The sequence below is a fragment of the Eimeria necatrix genome, genomic scaffold, assembly GCF_000499385.1.
Source record: "Eimeria necatrix Houghton genomic scaffold, Enh_scaff60, whole genome shotgun sequence".
Classification (NCBI taxonomy): domain Eukaryota; phylum Apicomplexa; class Conoidasida; order Eucoccidiorida; family Eimeriidae; genus Eimeria; species Eimeria necatrix.
The window spans coordinates 90,528-109,349 of record NW_013654457.1 but is presented as its reverse complement, the minus strand read 5'-3'; the positions used below and the strand labels follow the sequence as shown (position 1 = coordinate 109,349).

Genomic DNA, 18,822 nt, shown 5'->3' with positions numbered 1-18,822 from the left:
ACTGCTGCAGCGGGACCGAGGTCACGTCTGGATTCACAGAGCAAATAAACAGGCATAAAATTCAATAAAAGCCATCAAGTGGTGCCGGAAAAATGGCGAAGCTCAGGCCAATCATTGACTTGATGCTGCTGCTGCTGCTCTTGCTGCTACTGCACGAGCAGCAGAGGCCGTTCAGCAGCAGCTGCTGCTGCGAATCTACAAAAACTACATGAATGTAACACAATTCCTAGAAATAAAGTGCAAGGAGGAGGCCAGCGTTACCGCAGCTGTAGCAGCCTCATCAGTAGCGGCCGCTGCTGCTGCTCCTCGGCATGCAGGGCTTGTTTAGAAGAAGGCGCAGGCGGCTTTAGTTATTTCCGGAGCTTCATGCGTCTGTTCTCTAACAGAGAGGCCTACAGTGTGCCTGTTAGTGGGTAACGCCCCGCCTGCTCTGGCTACTGCCCCTGGTGTTGCCTGTGCCGCGCCCGACACCAACTCACATGCCCAGAGCAGTCTCCAAAACAATCTGACTGCAGTTATGGAGGCGCCGAAGACTGATTCACTTCCGGCGGACGCGTCACAGGAGCAACAGCAGCAGCAAGACGCGACTGCCCTCCTGCGTCAGAGGGCAGCAGCAAGACAGGAACGTCTGCTGGCGCGACAAGCCCAGCGTATGCGGATAGTTCAGGGCATTGGCGCTGCAGCAGCCAGCAACACCAGCACAGGCGAGCAAAGCAACCAAAATGAGCCGCGGGAACGGGCCGGGGTCGATGCTGGCCGCGGGGTCCCAAAGAGTGCAGCAGAATTAAATGTTGCCGACAGCAGCAGCAGCAGCATCAGCAGGGGCACAACCCGCAGCATGAGGACGTGGCTAGATTTGCTTTGCGCATTTCTTGGAGTCGGCGCTGCCGTGAACACTATTTTGCGGGAGGAAGCATCTCCGTACTATCTGTTTGAAGCCCTCGGCTTTCCCTACGGCCCAACGAGTTGGACAGTGTTGTGTGCCATCTGCAGTGCGCTTCTCTACCTGCCGTTGCCTCTACTTCTGGTTCTGTCGGTTGCAGATCAGCTGCAGCAGCATGGAAGCACTCCAGGAGACATCTGGAGAGGAACGGCGAAACTTCTCGCCTCCCCAGTTGGACCCAGCCACGGATCTCAAAGGCCATGGCTGCTACGGGCAGTCGTTGCAGCGCCAAAAGCAGCTGCAGCAGTTAAGCCTCACCTCTTGCGCTGCTCGTTCTTTTTCGTCTCATTCTGCTTCGCAACAACTACCCTTAGGATTGCAGCATGGGCAGCTGGGTGCTGCCAGCGAACACAGCGGCAGCAGTAACAGCAAATGCATCATCTGCGGCAGTGAACGAAGCAACAACTGAACCCATTTTTCCCAGTATGACGGCGTCCTGCAAAAGATAGCAGCGGCGCTCGTGGTGTAGCTGTTGTTGCACTGGTAGAGCAGCAATAGGAGTGAAGAGAGGGAGGCAGGTGGAGAATTTCAGTAACGGAAACACTGAAGTTTAAGAACACCAACGTCAACGCAGTACAGCCAGTTGTCATGATGTCTGCTCTTCTGATTCGTCCCACATTGTTGTCTCCCGATGCAGTTTAGCAGTAGTGAAGGGCTTGCCAGTGACAGCTGCGTGAATATATCCACTTCTGCGGATTGTTTGGGGCTTGAGAAAACATGCAAGGCTTTCTAGCTACTGGAACAGGCTGCACATGGCCAGAAGTAACCCTGAGATGGTGGGTATCGCATATACCTATATATGCGAGCTTTCTTTTGTTCGTTCTTTAAGCGGCTCAGTTAATATTCTCAATTCAGTTCGTTCAGTAGAGCGGGGGCCGGACGGCACCCCAAGTTGGCCTAGTGAAGAAACTTGCATACGTTCGGCACATGAAGGACAAATTCAAAGACGCCCAAACAAATGCAACTGTAGGGGCACTGACTACGGTATACTTGCTTGGGGAACAGGGCGTTAGTCTAGAAAGATAGACGGCGAAGTTGCAGTGTAGTGGGGACTGTATATCCACGCTTACGCGCCCCTCTAAATATACTTGTGCAAATTTTTCGAGCCTGCCATAAACCCGGAGGCGCTGTAGACTTAAACGTACAAAATAATGCATGCAGCATTCGCGCCACGGCGCAAGGTCGGGGCCCTCGGTAGGTCTTGGGGCCCTTTTTGCTCAGAGTCCCGCTTTGCTGCCTTGAACGCTTTAAAACTAAGTCTTTAAATACGTTTATTTTAGTTCTTGTGACGTCTTGTAGGTGGAAACTCCTTATAGGTAATGCAGAACCTCCCCGCACGCTAAAGACTGCCTCGATGATTGCTTTGTGCAATACGCTTTTTCGTAGAGAGCGGCTGCTGTCTATTATGATTTTTTTGTCTCAAGTAGAACATTTGCCTTGTAAACGTCTTTTAAAATGAAGCGAGAGTCTCAACAGTCGCTAGGAGACCCAATTTGGGTTTCCGGTGTCTCCTTGATGTATACCCCTGTGAGGCGTCCTTATCGTTACTAGTTCTTCTCCATATGGGGTTCATATTGTCTTTTCCCTTATCAAGAGAAGATTCTGTCGCTGCTGCGTTTGCAGCGACGACAAAATGGCAAGCCCTGCCGCCGCGTTAGACAAAGTCTCGACGGCTGATCTACTTGAAGAACTCAAGCGGAGATATAACTGCTTGTCGAAGCCTGAAGGGCGGTAGGAGAGTGGCTGCTTATCGCTGCTCACCCGATTTTCAGTTCCACAGGAAAGAAATTAATGGGCGAGGGGAGGGGACAGTTCACTCGAGGTGCCGAGCTGGGATACAGAAGCAATGCCTTCTCTTCTACTTGGCAAATTGGGGGTTCTGCCATTTGTGCTGCTTTCAGATACGTCTTTCTAGGTGCCCCAGGCTCGGGAAAAGGCACACAGAGTGCGAATCTTCAGCAGACTCACTGCTACTGCCACATCTCAACGGGTGACATGCTCCGCGACGCTGTAGCGGCGGGTACAGAGCTCGGGCAAAAGGTAAGACCTGCCTGGGTGTTACCGGGTTTCAAATAGCTGCGGCAACTGCATGCACTGTGCCCTCGATTTCCCTGTTGTTCGAACCTTTATTTGAGCAACTATTGGGTAATGCTTAAACAGAGCACCGTAGGGTTGACTTCATGGCACCCAAGTGCAGTCAGCTAGTCTCATTCGAACCTTTAGTTGAACAACTGTTGGATACTGCTTAAACAGAGCACCATACGGTTGACTGCATGGCACCCAAGTGCAGTCAACAAGTCTTCATGCACCATACACTGGTTACAAACGAATGCCCGCAAATTTCAGACAAGCATTCAGCGTTTGCTTTGCGCGAATGTGCAAAAGGCAAAGGGAATCATGGCCGCCGGCCAGCTCGTTCCGGACGACCTAGTTTTAGAGCTGCTCTCTGAAAGAATAAAGAGCCCGGATTGCGCTCGGGGTTTTATTCTGGATGGATACCCGAGGAATCAGGAACAGGCAGATGCTGTGAGCATTCCGCACGGAAGCGTGGCTGCTTACGACATATTACGCAACACTAATCGATGTGCATATCTCTTTTTCAAGTTCTCTGGATGCCTATTCTGCTAGGTTGCAGTTGGAATTTCGATGCGGCGCTCAGAGCAACAGAGAGCGAATGAGAGTGTCCAACTGAACTTGTGCCTTCCCCGTGTGATATTTTCGGTTGTTTGCTGCCTTGATGTGCCGTTAGCTCCGCGGAGCAGACTTTTCTGTAAACCGGCAACCACAGGGGAGCTTATGGCTCTGTTGCCTTCTGTGTCTTGTTTCGCAGCTAGACAAGCTCCTCGCCTCCCAGAAACAGAAGCTTGATGGCGTCGTATACTTCGACACCCCAGAAGATGTCCTGATCGAGAGGATCAGTGGGCGCCGCGTTCACCCGCCCAGTGGGCGCGTCTACCACACTGTCTTCCATCCTCCGAAAGTCCCGGGCAAAGATGATGTGAGTGCTTCAACTGGAGCACAGTTTTCTTCTTGCATGATTATATGTTTGTTGGCGAAAGCTGGCCATTAATTTTTGGGGCATTTCTTCATAAGAGAGGAATGCTTTCACTCACCAAATGGCGCGATAAGGAGCAGAGCATTTCTTCATAGGAAAGGAATGCTTTGACTCATCAAATGATGAGATAAGGAACGAACTTGGATCGCAGGAGACACGCGCAAAACCTAGCATACGCATTGCAGTTCTCTCATGCAAGGTCCACCTGCCGTGCTTTGTGTTTGCCTTCCAGGTTACTGGCGAGGACCTGATTCAGAGAAAGGATGATAATGAAGAGACCCTCCGGAAGCGTCTGCAGGTGTTCAAACAACAAACACTGCCCCTCGTTCAGCGCTACGAGAAGCAAGGGTTGCTTCAGCGCATCGATGGAAGCTTGCCAGCTGCATCAGTGACTAACCAGCTGTACGCCTTCGTCCAGAAGCGTTCACAGGGCACTACGTCACAATAAAGTAATGCACTGCTTGCTTATGCTGGCCAAGTAACCCACAAGAAGAGTAGCGTCGTGCCCGTCGAGCTGCTGCCCGCAATCGGTTTGATGTGGCAGACAGACGACGCAACAATGCATTTTTAATGAGGTTCCCTGCCAATTTATCCGCAAGACCTCTGCAGTTACGACTGAGCAAACAAAACTTTCCAAGTTCTGTATGTGCACTGTCTACGGTGACTGCAAAGTCTACTACTGTCATCCGAGCACTGGGTCGAGGCTAATGTAGGCTCCTTGACTCCCCTGGCTGGCTTCCCACTACGGTTATGTCACCTATTTGCCACTCCCCCTTGAGCAACAATGCACATGCACACATTAATGGGAAGGGTGCTCAAAGAAACATTTCAGTCCCTGCCGCATTCAGCAGAGAAGCTGACGTGAACCGGAACCATTCAGCCCGCGCCTTCACAAAAATCCGCGCAAAAAGCCCCCGCAAAACGCCATGGACGGCGACCGAACATCTCACGCCAACAGGCGCATTCTTTCGATGTTAACTTTGCACCAAATGTACAGTACCTGTCCTGGTGGGCGCCTGCACGGCGGCAAGCGGGCAAATTAACAACACTAACGACCATTTACATTCAAGACAAGGAAAAAGCCATAGAGTGTGCTAAGAACACCGATTGCCATCCCCGCAGCAACGTCCCTGCCGTGGTGGAAGTTCTCCCGCACTCGAGTTGCTGGTACATACAAAGCAACTAGCAGCATTATGGCTTGCAGGAACGGAACCAGTGCCTGAAACGCCGAATAGACTTGTTCCACAATGGCACTCTTTCGACCACGCTTCAGAGGCACCTCACTACAGCGGCCTGTGGACTGTCTTTGGCTTGAGAACCTGAAGTGTAGGTACAGCACACCGAACAGCATCCCACACACGGTGCAGCTGCTGTGGCCTGACGGAAATGAGCGCCGGGCTTCTTCCATGAGCTTTGGATCTCCGGTGCAGTGGAAGTTGTCAACATACACATATCTCTCGCCCGTGGAGTCCTTGCAAGCCACTTGGCTCCAGTCAGGTTTGCAAACGTCCAAAAAGTGAGGGCGCAGTGACCCGACCGCCGCCTTCAGCGCATTTGTCAACAAAAAAGTAAGATTAAGTGAGACAGCTAAGGTTCCCCAGTATTTGTAGAGATCAACAAGCGTCCGCGACAGCTTCCTGTTGAAGAGCGTTACGCCTGTTTCCTCCTGACTTTCTTCGCGAGTCGAGCGGACAGCAGAAAAAAGCAGCTCAACTGTGGCTACAAGGAAGAATGGGATACCGAAACAAATACCGAAAACTCCAAGGGAAGACACCGACTCCTTTTGGTATGGAGCCGATATTTCAGTGTTGTTGCAAAAAGCCCCTCGGACTACAGGTGGCTTCGGCAACAATACAAGAGACCAGACCAGGAGGATAATGCATGTCACAAGGTGAATGCAAATTCTCAAAAAGTACGGGCGACGACGCTGCCGAGTGGGAGCACACGAAAACTGAGGGGAGGAAGAAAGTGAAGTGGAGGCGTCAAGGGCGGGGGGCAACGAAAGCTCCTGGGTGCGCCCAACAGAGCTACCTCCATTTCTAATGTCAATGGAGTAAGTTATCGTGGGATCAGGCTCGTGCAAAACCATCACTGCGCCGCAGCAGTTTGTTATCACGAGCTGCCAGTGAAAAAACGAATGACCTCGCAGGGGCCTGACCACTAATGTGTTGGATTGCCACAGAAATCAACGCATCTGCAAGTTATGCATTCAGATGAAAGGGAAACAACATTCGAACAACTTCCAACGTTAAAAAGATAGAGGCGGCCGACCCGTGCTCGGAAACCACGCCAGCCTTCATAAAACGCAAACGGATGAACTAAATACGCCCGAAGCAATTCCAGGCTTAAAAGTTCTTCATTTTGTGTTCAAAGTACCGCCAAAGCTCCCGTTGTTGTCCTATTTCTCAGCAAGTCGGTCCAAAGCAGTGGACGAACACTGCAAACCACGCTCACCTTTCGGTGAAGCAGCCCTGAGCAAGTGTCTTAGGCCTACCCAAGGAAAGCTACAACAAGAAAACAATGTAAAACTCTGTTGAATACCTACCCAAAGATATAAACTTTCTAGAGAACAACGGAACAGTGATGAGCACGAACGTCACAGTTTTCTTCTGCCGGACCACCAGTCAAGCACCGCAACAGTGCGGTCAAGGATGCAGCCGTATGACACTGCAAATGTATAAACTAGAGTTTGCATTATTAATTTCTCCACTGGTATACACTGAAAAGCACCCTGACCAGCCACTACTACTCAAATACCTCACTAATGCTATTGATCAGCCCATGGACCACAGAAAGCAGCATTACTGTCAGCATTACTGTTCCACGTTTCTCCAGTGCTTTTTACATCATCTAAATTGTTTCCATGCATATACACCACATATAGGCAGTATAAACAACATCGCACTCCCCCTTGATGCATGCTCGGCGTGTCTTTACGGCCCACCTATGTGCGACGCAAGGTACACAACGCACATAACGTAGATATATATAAACTACGGCAGTCACTGTCGCACAAGCGACGCCAAGACGCCACCCTACGGCAGTCACTGTCGCACAAGCGACGCCAAGACGCCACACATCACGTACACCCAGTTCCAAGAACCCTTGAGAACAGTACGCCGCCTAAAGTCTACAAACTCAAAGAGCAATAGCAGACGCTAGAAATCACTACGGAAAGCGTATTAGCTGAGGGTAACAGCTGGGTAGAAAACGCCCCGAAAGTCTCTAAAACCAGTTAAGACCAGAAATACCCTGCCTACAGCAGCAACTGTGATACTGAGAACGAGCATTTCAAGACCGAAACTACCTTGCCTACTGCAGCCGCAACAAGGAAAACAAAAAGCGCTGAGAAAGTCAGAAAAAAATTGGTTCGTATAAAAACAGCTGGCCCGGCGTTGGCTGCTTCGGCGCCAAAAAGGCTTCCCATAGCCTACAAAAAAAAACTGCATGTTCATTGCCAATCGGCTGGAAAAAAAATGTGGACAATTCGCCTACAGAGGGGAAGGGCCCTCTATCTTGACAACGATTCATACGCAAAACTACAAGATGCAACGCATCCGATGCTGCGCGAATGACGGACTCCAAATAAATCCGCATGCGCGGCGCCGCCGGCACAGCATTATGCCCATGGAACGAGCAGAAAAAGTCTGAAAGCCTAGGACGCACAACGTGCGTGCCACATCATGATGCATTACACAAAAAAATGGAGGACAGATAAGCATCTGCTATGCATCAGACATAGTACAGCCTCTGTACCACATGTACTTGGAAAAATAGCGGCCGTGCTTCTCATATCAATCCCTCAATCCCTCAAATCGATGATGAAGAAGGCCCCGAAAATGGCGACGCAGCCACCGAGCAGCATCCCAGTGCAGACATCGCGGACGTGGTGGAAGTGCTCCAGAACACGAGTTGCTGGCACATAGAGGGCCAACAGCAACATCATTGCCTGAAGAATCGGAACAAGGGCCTGTGCCACCCAGAAAAGTTGCTCGACGAAGGCTCCAAATGCACCCTGGTCCTTTCTCATGCGGCGCTTAGGGGCAGTTTGACGCTGGTGCCAGCGGAAACGAGCCTGCAAGTAGAGGACCCCGAAAAGCATGCCGCACATGGTGTACGTGCTGTGACCTGAGGGGAAAGACCGGCGGGCATCCTCGACTCTGTGAGGGTCATTCGTGCAGTGGAAGTCCTCGACATAGATGTACTCCCCGTTCTCTCCCTTGCAATTAACCTTGCTCCAATCAGGTTTGCAAGCATCGAAAAAGTGAGGGCGCAGAGAACCAACGAAGCACTTCAAAGAATCCGCGAACAACCATGCAGTGGCCATAGTAAAGCCGAACCCACCCAAGTACTTGTACATATCCACAATGTACTGCGGCACTGTCCAGCCAAACATAGTCACGTTGCTCTTCATCCGCGCTTCCTTATCCTCAGTCACCCTCACCACAGCGATAAGCAGCTCAACCAAGATGATGATCAAGGATGGAGCGACGAACGAGAGAGTCATGAGCTGCCCCAAGTTGATCGAGCCCTTCTTCTTAGGCAGTGCAATGTCGGTGTTGTTGCAGAATGACCCACGTATCGTTGCTGTGCCGGTGAGCGAGTTCGCAGCCACTAAACATACCGCCAATAAACTTAAAACGTGCATCGCCACACGCACAGGATATGACGGGATGATGCGGCCAAGTGAAAAGCCCAAGGACCGTTTCGAAGAGTTTGGCACTATGCCAGAGTCCACCTCCACGCCGCAAACACCTGACTTCGTTGTTACAGAATCGGTAGCATCCATCTTCACAATATAAAAAAAAAAACTTAGTCCTGCACCTGGAGTTCTTATGCCCACCCTGTATTTACAGTTGCGTACCCCACAGAGGTCCCCGCAGGCCACCGTCCGTCGCTCAGATACGCGATTAGCACCAACCAAAACGGGCAGAAGACACTGCAGAATCGACTTGAGAAAAGACGATAAGCCCTAAAAATATGAAGAGGCGAAAACGGTCAACAACATAGGTCACGCTCGCAAGAGCCTAACCAAACCGCGAAGCAAGCGAACAGACCTGCTGCCTGCGAAGCCCACGCCACGCCCTCCTCTGGTTCCACCTTGTGGGGAGATGCTTGCGTAATTAAGGTCCCACAAAGCAGCTTTATAAAGAAACTAAATACTTTGCTCGCGATTTTTTTGTTGTAAGCATGAATTGCAACGCCACAGGGACAGGAACCACCTCTCAGTCCGCCAGTGCAAGCGGGGAGAAGCTGCACGAGCAGCAGCTGCAAGGGCTTCAGCAGCAACAGCCCCAGCCAACCAAATCCCTACTTAGCCGCAGGAGGAAAACGTAGTAACTTCACTAACGCAATCAGCAGTAAACTTGAGGGCGATGATAGAGGAGTGATTTTTGTATGTTGAAACTTCAGCCCTCACTTTTTATCTTGGTATCTGCTTCAAGCGCGCTCTCTCCCGTCTCATGCCTGCACGCAGAAATTCTTCACAGCGGACCCAATAGCGCAACGCTTTTCACCGCACCAACGCGTAACCGGCCACAACGGTTTTATGAACAACAGCAACAGCAGCAGTGGCGGCAGCAGCAACAGTGTCAGCGGGAGGCACGTAGTTCCCCTCCTGTTCCCTCAAGCGAGTAGAAAGGCAACCAAGCTTTTCTCAAAGCGACATCAGGACAGGCGTATTGCTTTCGCAGCCTCAGCGGTAGCTAGCTCTTCTGCTGCTATCCATTATACGCATATCGTGGGCGCTGATAGATGAGACCCCCCATGGGGGCTCGCGCCGCCTATAGTGTACGCTGCGTTCAATGCGGGAAAGTAAGCATTGAGTCTTGTCGTTGGGCTTCTCCTGGACTCGTATTTCTGTGCATCGGGCATGCGACCGCGCCAGCCTCACCGTCAGCGACGTCCTTCACCCCACGCAAACTGGGTAATGCCCGTACAGGCTTGTCTTGCTCTTGCTGAGTTTGTCGTGCTGCCATATCTGTTGCCGCGATTTCAGATTCTGCAAGTGACATAGGTGTCACTTAGCGCGAGGCCCCCGCATATTTCTAGCTTCCACCGCCCGTTGTCACATAGCGCGAGGCCCCCGCATATTTCTAGCTTCCACCGCCCGTTGTCACATAGCGCGAAGCCCCCCATATTTCTAGCTCCCACTGCCCGTTGCTGCTGCAGTTGCCATCAACTGTGGCTGCTGCGACAGCCGTAGTAGCTCATAACGGAGTCCCAGTGCTGCTGCCTTCATGTGTGGGTGTAACCTGGTGCCACTGCTATGGTTGCAGTCTGCCGGCCCCCGCGATGGTGGTGGGATATCAGAGCGCCTTCCCCCTGCGCCTAGTGATAGGGGGAGCCCTAGGACTCCTCTAGATGGCCCATACGATCATTATGGGGGCTACCCCGGTGGCCCTCCTCTTGGGGCTCCCATTTACCCGATGCGTCGCTGCAGTGACAGCCCTGGACATCCCCTTATGCGAATGGCGTATTGCGGAAGGAGCGGGGAGAGAGCGGGTGTTCCTTCGGGACACAGAGGACATCCACTGCGTTTGTTGCAGCGGAGAATGCCACAGAGTCCGCTAGAGCAGTTGCATGTGCATCAAGAACAGCAGTACCACGCGGACGTACGGAGTAGGCACCCTTCTGCTTGGCTCGGCCGCCGCAGAAGCAGCAGCAGCAGTCGCAGCCGCAGCAACGGCAGCTATGTGGCCAGTAGAGGTGCTTCTTCAGTCCTGTCTTTGCGACACGGATCGTTCATTGAGAGGGACAGGTGCGTGGAAGTCTTTCAAACGTATGTTCGTGTTCTTCGATGGTACTGGGAAGTATTTGCTGCAAGGCGTGCTGCTCGTGCCACCGCTGCCGCCGCTCTGACACAGTTTGTTTCTGTCCTTGCTGCTTTCGCCTCACATTTGCTGCTGCCGCTGCTGTTGCCACAGGAGCCGGAGCCGAAGCGTTAGCACAATAAGTGTGAATGAAGCATCGGATTCGCCGCGAGATGATGCAGGCTGCTCTTACGAGCAGCAGGAACAGCGCAGACGACGCTCGTGGCAAGATCGTGCTGGTGGAGCAGCCGCAGCCGCCAGCAGCCGCAGCAGGCCACCCGAGGGGCCATTCAGAAGATCTTTATCGAGAGCAAGTGATGTCTCTGCTGCGTCTTCATGTGAATCCCGATCACGACGGCGCTGGCACCAGCAGCAGCGGGGGATGCTGCTACTCATGCATCCTTCAGGTCCCCACAGCAGCGGCAGGTGGCATGCGCAGCAGCAGCAGATGCTGCAACGGCAGTGCCAACAAGCGTGGCAGCAGCAGCATCACATGATGCTGATGCAACGGCGTGGCAACAGGTGCAGCAGGAGTGTCAGCTCTTGTCGCTCGGTTTCCCCTAGTAGCATCAGCAGCAGCGGGAATCGACCGCAGCAGCAGTGGCGGCGCGACTTATCACTGGACAGGCGACGGCATGCGCAGCAGAAGCACAGGATGCGGGACCGACCAATGGTAGCAACAAATGCTGCGGTTGGAGCAGAACTAAGCAACAGGAGTAGCAGGTTGCGCGATGGCGACGCGAAATATAAAGACAACAAGGCAAGTGGCGTCAGGTATACTCCAAGCAGGAGCAAATTCCACGGGGACGCCGGCGGGAAAGAGCCACGCGAGGCTACAGCCGGCGTTGCGCCGACGATGAGAGTTGACGGCAAGCCACAGAAGACACAAGAGGCAGCTCCAGTGGTAGCTGCTGATGCTGACGGCAGTGGCAGCAGACGTAGCTGGAGCAAAAGTAGTTGTGCTGGCAGCAGCAATAGCAGTAGCAGCAGCAGCGCAAGCAGTAGCTTGACACGGCAGCCCAGCAAGCCAGAAAGCAATACAGACGCTACTAGCAGAAGCTTGCGGAGACCTGAAGGCAGTAGCGGCAGTGTTCGTGAGTCGGCTGGTGAGGCTAAGTCAGCAATAGACAGCAGCAGCGGCAGCAGCAGCAGGGGGAGCACCGCCCCGATTGACAGGAAGCGCATAGCTGAGGAACCACATCTCGCTGACGCGTCTGTCAACCCGGAAGAGCCTGGAAACAGCAGCAGGAAGCGACCTCGCATAGCCGGCGAAGTAGAGGAAAGAAGCGGCAGCAGTATCAGCTGCGGTTCCAACAATGACATGACGCACAGTAGTGGTAGCACGGAATGCGAGCCTACCGAACAGTTCCGGACTGCAGCAGCAGCAGCAGCAGCAGCAGTGACGAAGAGGGCATGCTCAGAAAGTGCCAGAGACGGCGCTGTTGGGGCTGGCGGTAGCAGCACTCGCTGTAGCAGCAGCACCACCAACAGCGGAGTGAACAGGGAGGAGAAATTGCGTTGGAGGCAACAGTGTTTTTATGAATTTAAAGCAGCGCTCAGTAGTAAAACAAACAGTCCAGCATCCCCAGAAACAACAACGCCTGCGGGTGCTACGCATGCCTGTCGGGATGCGGAGGTGCAACAGCAGACGCACCAGCAGACACAGCAGCTGCAGCCGGCTACTGCAACCACGTCGGCCGCTGCTACTCCTCTGATCAACGGCACACAGCACGACCATTTCCCTAGTACCAACAATCAAAGTAGCGGCGGCAGCGATAATCAGGCCGAGCCTCCCATCTCCGGCGGCAGCGGGACGCCCAGCGTTGAGAAGCCTGAAGTGTCTGTAGCATCAGCTGGGGCTGGCACAGAAGTAAAGGCTGCGCACAGACCAGCTGTAGTACAAGTAGCGGCGGCATCTCCAGCAGAAGGACCAGCAGCAAGAGGCCTTTCAAAAACGTCAGGAAGCAGATGGGACAAATGCCCCGGCGGGAAGGTCAATGGGTCCTTGCCTCTGGATTCGACTGCTGGTGGTATGTTTGCAGCGACACCAGCAGCGCCAACAGTGTGCAACACCAGCAGCAGCGGCCAAACCGATCAGCAGCGGCAGCAAGCGGAATCCGATGAAGAGTACGCAGTGGATTTGTCTCGCTGCATCCCGCGGCCCCTGCCTTCGCGTCTGGCGCCACCCCTCGGATGCTCCTATGAGAACCACAAAAGGTTCTTGTCACTTATCAGGAGGTTGGTTTGGATTGCTGTTGCTGCTGCGTTGGGACATTGGGCGTCGAGCAGGGGAAAGGAGGGAAGGTGGAGATTGTGTACTGATTGCCAGGTGCTGCTATTGCGGTTGAAGCATGTTGCCACTGCTGGCTGTGGTGCTTCCTGCAGTCGGCGCAACCTTGGGAAGCAGTGGCGTCTCTCTGTCCTAGAGCTGCACCAGAGGCAGACGGAATACTTGCTTCTCCGCATCGACGTCAGCCTACACAGCCTACACTGCTGTAGCTCGTCTTTTTCGCGCCAGACGTGTGTGCTGCTGCATCTACTTTCGCTTGCTAGCGCCATTGCTGCAGGTGCTGTAATCGGGTCTTGTACGCTCTTGTCTGCTGCAGCACACTGCGGCCGTCTTGGCGGAACTTGAGGTGCTGCGACGGCTGCTATCGGAAAGTCAAGCCACAGCTGGTGAGGATCTGACCTTGTTGCTGTTACTAGGTGTGCTATGTGCTTCTGCTGCAGTAGCTTTTGGTCTTCATCTTGTTGCTGTTTCTTGTGCTGCAGCAGGAGGTCAAGCTGCTGAAAGCGGTGCTCGCACTGCAGAGGGAGCTACAGCAGCAATTTGCTAGTTTGTAACCTGCCAGTGCTGCAACGACAGCGGCTGCGTTCAGCAGCCTCCCCTATGTCTTTCTCTTGGTTTGTTATAATCGTTATCGCCTTGTTGTGTCTGCATATTTGCAAAGGTGCTGTTGCAGTAGTAGCAAGTGCAGCTGCAACGCAGATTCAACGGAGATTACCTTTCCGGCGGCCACCATGGAATGCAGATGCTTTCCGACAGATGTAGCTGATTGATTAGGTTTTGGCGTCGCTTTGTAGCATCCTCTTCTTTAGCAGCTGCAGCTGCTTCAGCAACTGTACAGCACTTAGTGAGGCAGTAAAGACAGCAAAAGCTGTCTTTGCTGTGCATCTACAGCAGGCTTTTGCCTGACTTGGCAGCCAAAACGTCGCGTCACAGGAAAGTGCGTTTCGGCTTTTGTGGTAGATCTGCAGACCTGGGTGTAGAGTGAGCGGGAGCACGAGCGGTAGCGCTAGCGGCAGAAATAATAGGTATTTGTTTTCATAACAGTGCCTTGCTTGCGTGCATTTGTTCTGGCTCGGTGGCCGCCAGTTTTCTAGATCTTTAGACGTTTGGGGTTGTTTTGCAGTGGCTGCTCGGTGGCGCCACCACTGCCACTCTGTCCAGTGACATGGTAGAGGGACGCTGAAGAGCACGCAGGGCATGTTCCTGGGTTAATCGTACAGTAACACTAACTGAATTACTTTCTTACATGTTTATTTGGCGGCTTTGCGGACAATAGCAATATGTGCAGCTTTTGAGGGCAGCTAGGAGTCCCAAGTAGGGCTCTGCGCCTAGCACACTACAATTGGAGGCTGTCCCGCGATATATGCTATGCGCTAATCTTGTCGAGCAGGGCAAACGGCAGCTTCTGCACCAATGGTTTCAGGCTGCCACGACGCGGCTGCTCTCCTACAAATGCTGCTGCAACAGACAGACATTCGAACCTGCAAAGCAAGTGGACTCGACCAAGGAGAGATTGCCCCGTTGGAGCGAGAGGCGACGCGTCTTTCAGACCTTGAGGGGCAGATGAGCATGACAACACAGCCACCCACGGACTTGCACGCAGTCGTACCATAGAAGAGATACAATGTACGAGGTTTCGTAAACTTCATAGAGACAAGGTTCATAAGAAGACAAGGTTCATAAGCCTCGTTGTGGGCGATTGCTGCAAGGGTGACGAATTAGGGCAATATTTGGAAGGCGATACTTCTGCATGTTGGGCTTGCCTGAAGGGGACCAGAAATGATATAACAGACAGGGCACGGCGTGATATGCTCCAGCGCTTATGTACATTGAATCGGTCTGCGCTTACTCGCAAAATCTGAATCATTGGCAAGAAAACCATTGAGTGTACTCGGCCAACACACCCAAGCACAACACGTGAGCTTGCCAGCAGCAGAGCTATTGAATTACTTCTTGGCCGCCCTGCTACGCAAGCGAAACCAGGCCCTGGCTGAGGATGCTACTGCTGGCTTCATGGCATCGAAGGAGGCAGCGGCTGAACTAGCAGCCTTGGAAGGCCCATGGGTAGCTAAAGCACTTGAGGAAACGGCAAATTGAGTCGGCCCTTACTTTGGAGGGTGTATTAACTAGGAGCCAGCGATACTACGTAACCACCTGGGGTAGAGTACAGCAACTCCTGGCACGCGACCCGGCGGTTCCAGTGTGGTCCTAGCAAGGGGAAAAGGCATGGAACTAAAGAATGTCCCACACGTGACGAATGCGTCCACCGGTCAGAAGAGACCTGCGTTCGATGTGGACGTGCATATTATTACGTAGGTATCGTGGCACACCGCCGAAACCGTCGTGAGGCTACAACCAGGGAAGGAGGTGTGCGCCCAGGCCCCACAAGCGGATGGGACAGTAACAGCGTTCAAACGGTCAGGCCCAAAAGTTGCCGAAGACACGCATCTTATGCACACGGGGCATGGAGATTGGCTGCTGGGTGCTATGAGAACAACGCTTGACGCCATAGAAGTCTCCCTTAGCTGGAAGCAGAGGCTGTTTTGGCAAGAGAGAAGGGAAGCCAACCAGGAAAGGGCTACAGAAGAACCCCTGAAGTGTTAAAGCGAGACCCCGCCCAGAAGAAGCGCAAGGTGCCACCACAAATAGTGATTGTATAGACACGAGTTTCCGACTGCAGCAGCGGAATGCACGATGCTATGAACGTTGAAGCAACGGAAGCCACTTCAAAGGGATGATGGGAGCAAGTGAGGGTGGAGACGGTAACCGACGCGCCCAGAAATCAATGTGCCGTGAGGGCATGACAGCAGCGGTCGTTTCGCAGATACTAGGGGACTGATCTGAGGGGATCGTCTGCACGGGCGCGCCGCGCAAATTAATCATCTTGATCATTCCTGTGCGGCTCAGCCTGATGGTGCGTCATTTACACAAGGCCTGCCGCCTCACTGCAGCCAATGAAAAATAACTATGTAGCGACTGCTTAGTGACGGGACTTACTAGGGACTGCAGAAATGCATATTTATCGGAGAGTTTTCTAGTGCATCCTATAGCGTATGACTGGATCCTAGGAGTAGACTGGGAGATTGGACGAAGCCCTGAAATACAGGCCTACGACGCGCTAGCGCAACAGGTGTCCAGGTTGACAGTAATGGAAACGTTTACACCCCTTGCAGTCCGTAAGAGCGTAGTGCTGTGCACTACGTTCCTCCTCCATGCCCCCAAATGGTACAAGTGACATATCAGGGCCAAGGACAGCGTGTGCTGTTGCGTCAGGCGAAGGGCAACACTTTGACTTTGAATGTAGTGTCACCGGTCTTGAACGTTATACGGGCTTTACCAAGTGCAGGTTCACCAGCAGCTCCTCCCCTGTATGAAGAGGGGCAGAGCACTCTGCCATGTCTGCGGGTCGAGCACTGTAGCCAGACCCTTATTGAATACCGGGAGAGCGACAGGGACAAAGACGAGTCGCCATGGGCAGCTGCCACTGAGAGCAATACGTTGTTCGGCGAGCTGCTACAGTTGCAGGAGGCCCAGAAGGAATCTTTGCAGGTATTTGGAGTTCAACAGTGTGGAAAAGTATCAGGCGGCCTTCCCGTAGGGCTACCATTGAAGCGCCCGCATTATCATCAGATCCTCTTGTTACCACTCCATCTACCTAACAAAACAGCAATACATCGCATGTCACCGGATCGGCTTGATTTTTACAGTCAAGAAATGCCTATGCAGTCAACGAGTCGGTAAATAAATCCGACCACTTTTTCCATATGTGCTCTCACCGTCATGGTTGGCAGGCACGAAGATGGTCCAGGAAAGCGGAAAATGAGTAAGTTGATCAACTATTAACCCGCAAATGCCCTTACCGCTGCAACTAATTTACCCCAATCTCCCCTTCAAACCATATACAGGATCCTACGGGGAGCTGAATGCGTTTTGCAAGCTCGACCTCGAAGCACGGCACTGCGGCCATAGAGGGGCTTAGACATAATATGCTGCTGTAAATGAGGAACAGCCTGGCGGCTAAAGTGTGCTGTTGCATTCCCATTGCAGTGTAAATGTGATCCCCTATCAGGGTCTGTGAACAAGGCGAGGAGATCCCGGTCGCGAATGAAATATTTCTGCTAAGTGGGGGTCATGACGTGACTAAGTGAACAGATTTGCTGTTGTTTTTTTCCTAGAAACGTTCCTCTTGTGTATGCTGAGCCACGGTATATATGTTGAAAGGCGTCTTTGTGCGGGGAGCCTGCATAGTGGTATAATTAACGCAGGTTTAAGGCGCTGTAGGGCTTGCGTATAAAATTTTGTCTACTAGAAAGTAGTACTGTTGCTAGTCAGATCGACAAAAGAGCAACATGCGTCAGCATAGTAGGAACCCATAGGCGTGCGTAAATCAGTTGCAATGCCGAGAAATCGGCGTACTTGCTCTCGGTTATTCAAAATTTCTGGCCACTCGCAAATATGCCCGTTGCGTGCACTTTATGCTCAACGCTGTTGCTGCAATCGAGAGATAGGTTTTAGCTTTGCGAAATGGCTCTTGCGGAACATAGGGTTGAACTGGTGCTCGAGAAAGATGCCGAGCAGTTGTTTAAGAAGCCAAGCATGGGTAGCGAGTCCCGGGCCAGCAAGATAAGCATCGACACCCTGTCTCAGTAGCTGCTGGAGCTAAGAATTTACTTCAGCTTGGAAGGTAGAGGGGCATCCTTGGGACGGAATGGCATGAAGTCACACGTGGATAATCCCAGGACTGAGAAGTCACTGGCCCTGCTTGGCCACCCAGACTTCATGGAAGCCTTGGTGACTTGACTTCCTCGCCGAGCTCCAACACCACACTTTTAGGTGCTTGCAACGCGCACGCAATTAGGTGGCGTAGGCAACGTTGCGCTGCCCCAAAGATCCTACTGCAAGTGCACTCAGTGAGCCTCCTAAGATTTCCAACACTTCCCCGGTCCTCGCCATGTTGGCACCTTTGCGAGAGAGACCCCAAAGGGAGTCCGACAGAATATCGAGTGCTAGCAGGCATCCGCACAAGGTTTTCACGTTCGCCCATTGCCTTCATCCACCACTAACTGCTCTTGCTCTTGGGGTTCAAGATGCGCCTTCTCAAAGCACGTCCCTCACATCATTTGACCCGAAACGCTTCTTAACGCCGACCCCAACGCCTTTGACTGAAAACGATTGTTCTCTACCTCCCCAAGCCTAGAACGAGAGTTCTCTACCTCCCCAAGCCTAGACTTCAGCTTACACAAAGTGCCGAGCTTTTCGCGAACGGTACCTCGCAGTAGCACAACGAGCTGAAGAACTCCTCTGGTGCCAGTTTTCGCAACTGCTAACGAACTTCTGCTAGCTGCATGTTGCGGATTTGCATGCCTCAGTTCCCTGAATTCCTGACTCATGTGCTTTATAGTCACCGTGAGCACGTCACAGCGAAACATCGCAGACAGGAGAAAAGCTTTCCCTGCTCTTAATAAGCACTATTATAGGCCATGCTTGCGTGCCCGCTCCACTCCATATGTATAATCTTGTGTTTATTGCCGTGTTTCCAAATCCTTGGTAGAGAAACCGGCCGGGCTCGCCCGATGGTCATTCAGCCCCTGTCGCCTATGGGGTCGCAGCTGTCTGGAAAAATGACTCCCTTGCCCCTTAATGCAAACACTAGGAAGGATTTCATTTGACTGATTAACAACCGTCTGAGCAAGATTGTCCACTTTTCTGTTTCTAGGAACGC

General features: G+C 52.6%; 5 protein-coding genes across 5 annotated transcripts; 3 read left to right on the top strand and 2 right to left on the bottom strand.

Moving 5' to 3' along the window:
- Window positions 1-517: 517 nt before the first annotated feature.
- On the top strand, window positions 518-1,309 carry ENH_00066430 (hypothetical protein, conserved; the record flags this gene model as incomplete). The annotated part of the gene is made up of 1 exon (XM_013582254.1): window positions 518-1,309. The coding sequence occupies one exon, from the start codon at window positions 518-520 to the stop codon at window positions 1,307-1,309; it is 792 nt and encodes a 263-aa protein (XP_013437708.1).
- Window positions 1,310-2,576: 1,267 nt separating this feature from the next.
- Window positions 2,577-4,446, top strand: ENH_00066420 (adenylate kinase, putative; the record flags this gene model as incomplete). The annotated part of the gene is made up of 5 exons (XM_013582253.1): window positions 2,577-2,674; window positions 2,845-2,983; window positions 3,329-3,469; window positions 3,774-3,941; window positions 4,231-4,446. The coding sequence occupies 5 exons, from the start codon at window positions 2,577-2,579 to the stop codon at window positions 4,444-4,446; spliced, it is 762 nt and encodes a 253-aa protein (XP_013437707.1).
- A 600-nt stretch (window positions 4,447-5,046) lies between these two features.
- Window positions 5,047-6,087, bottom strand: ENH_00066410 (hypothetical protein, conserved; the record flags this gene model as incomplete). Its single annotated transcript, XM_013582252.1, has 1 exon — window positions 5,047-6,087. One exon carries the CDS (start codon window positions 6,085-6,087, stop codon window positions 5,047-5,049), a length of 1,041 nt encoding a protein of 346 aa, XP_013437706.1.
- Window positions 6,088-7,800: 1,713 nt separating this feature from the next.
- ENH_00066400 lies at window positions 7,801-8,787 on the bottom strand (the record flags this gene model as incomplete). The annotated part of the gene is made up of 1 exon (XM_013582251.1): window positions 7,801-8,787. One exon carries the CDS (start codon window positions 8,785-8,787, stop codon window positions 7,801-7,803), a length of 987 nt encoding a protein of 328 aa, XP_013437705.1.
- Window positions 8,788-9,870: 1,083 nt separating this feature from the next.
- Window positions 9,871-13,647, top strand: ENH_00066390 (hypothetical protein, conserved; the record flags this gene model as incomplete). Its single annotated transcript, XM_013582250.1, has 6 exons — window positions 9,871-9,924; window positions 10,277-10,758; window positions 10,925-13,048; window positions 13,196-13,280; window positions 13,417-13,486; window positions 13,583-13,647. The coding sequence occupies 6 exons, from the start codon at window positions 9,871-9,873 to the stop codon at window positions 13,645-13,647; spliced, it is 2,880 nt and encodes a 959-aa protein (XP_013437704.1).
- Between the last annotated feature and the right edge of the window lie 5,175 nt (window positions 13,648-18,822).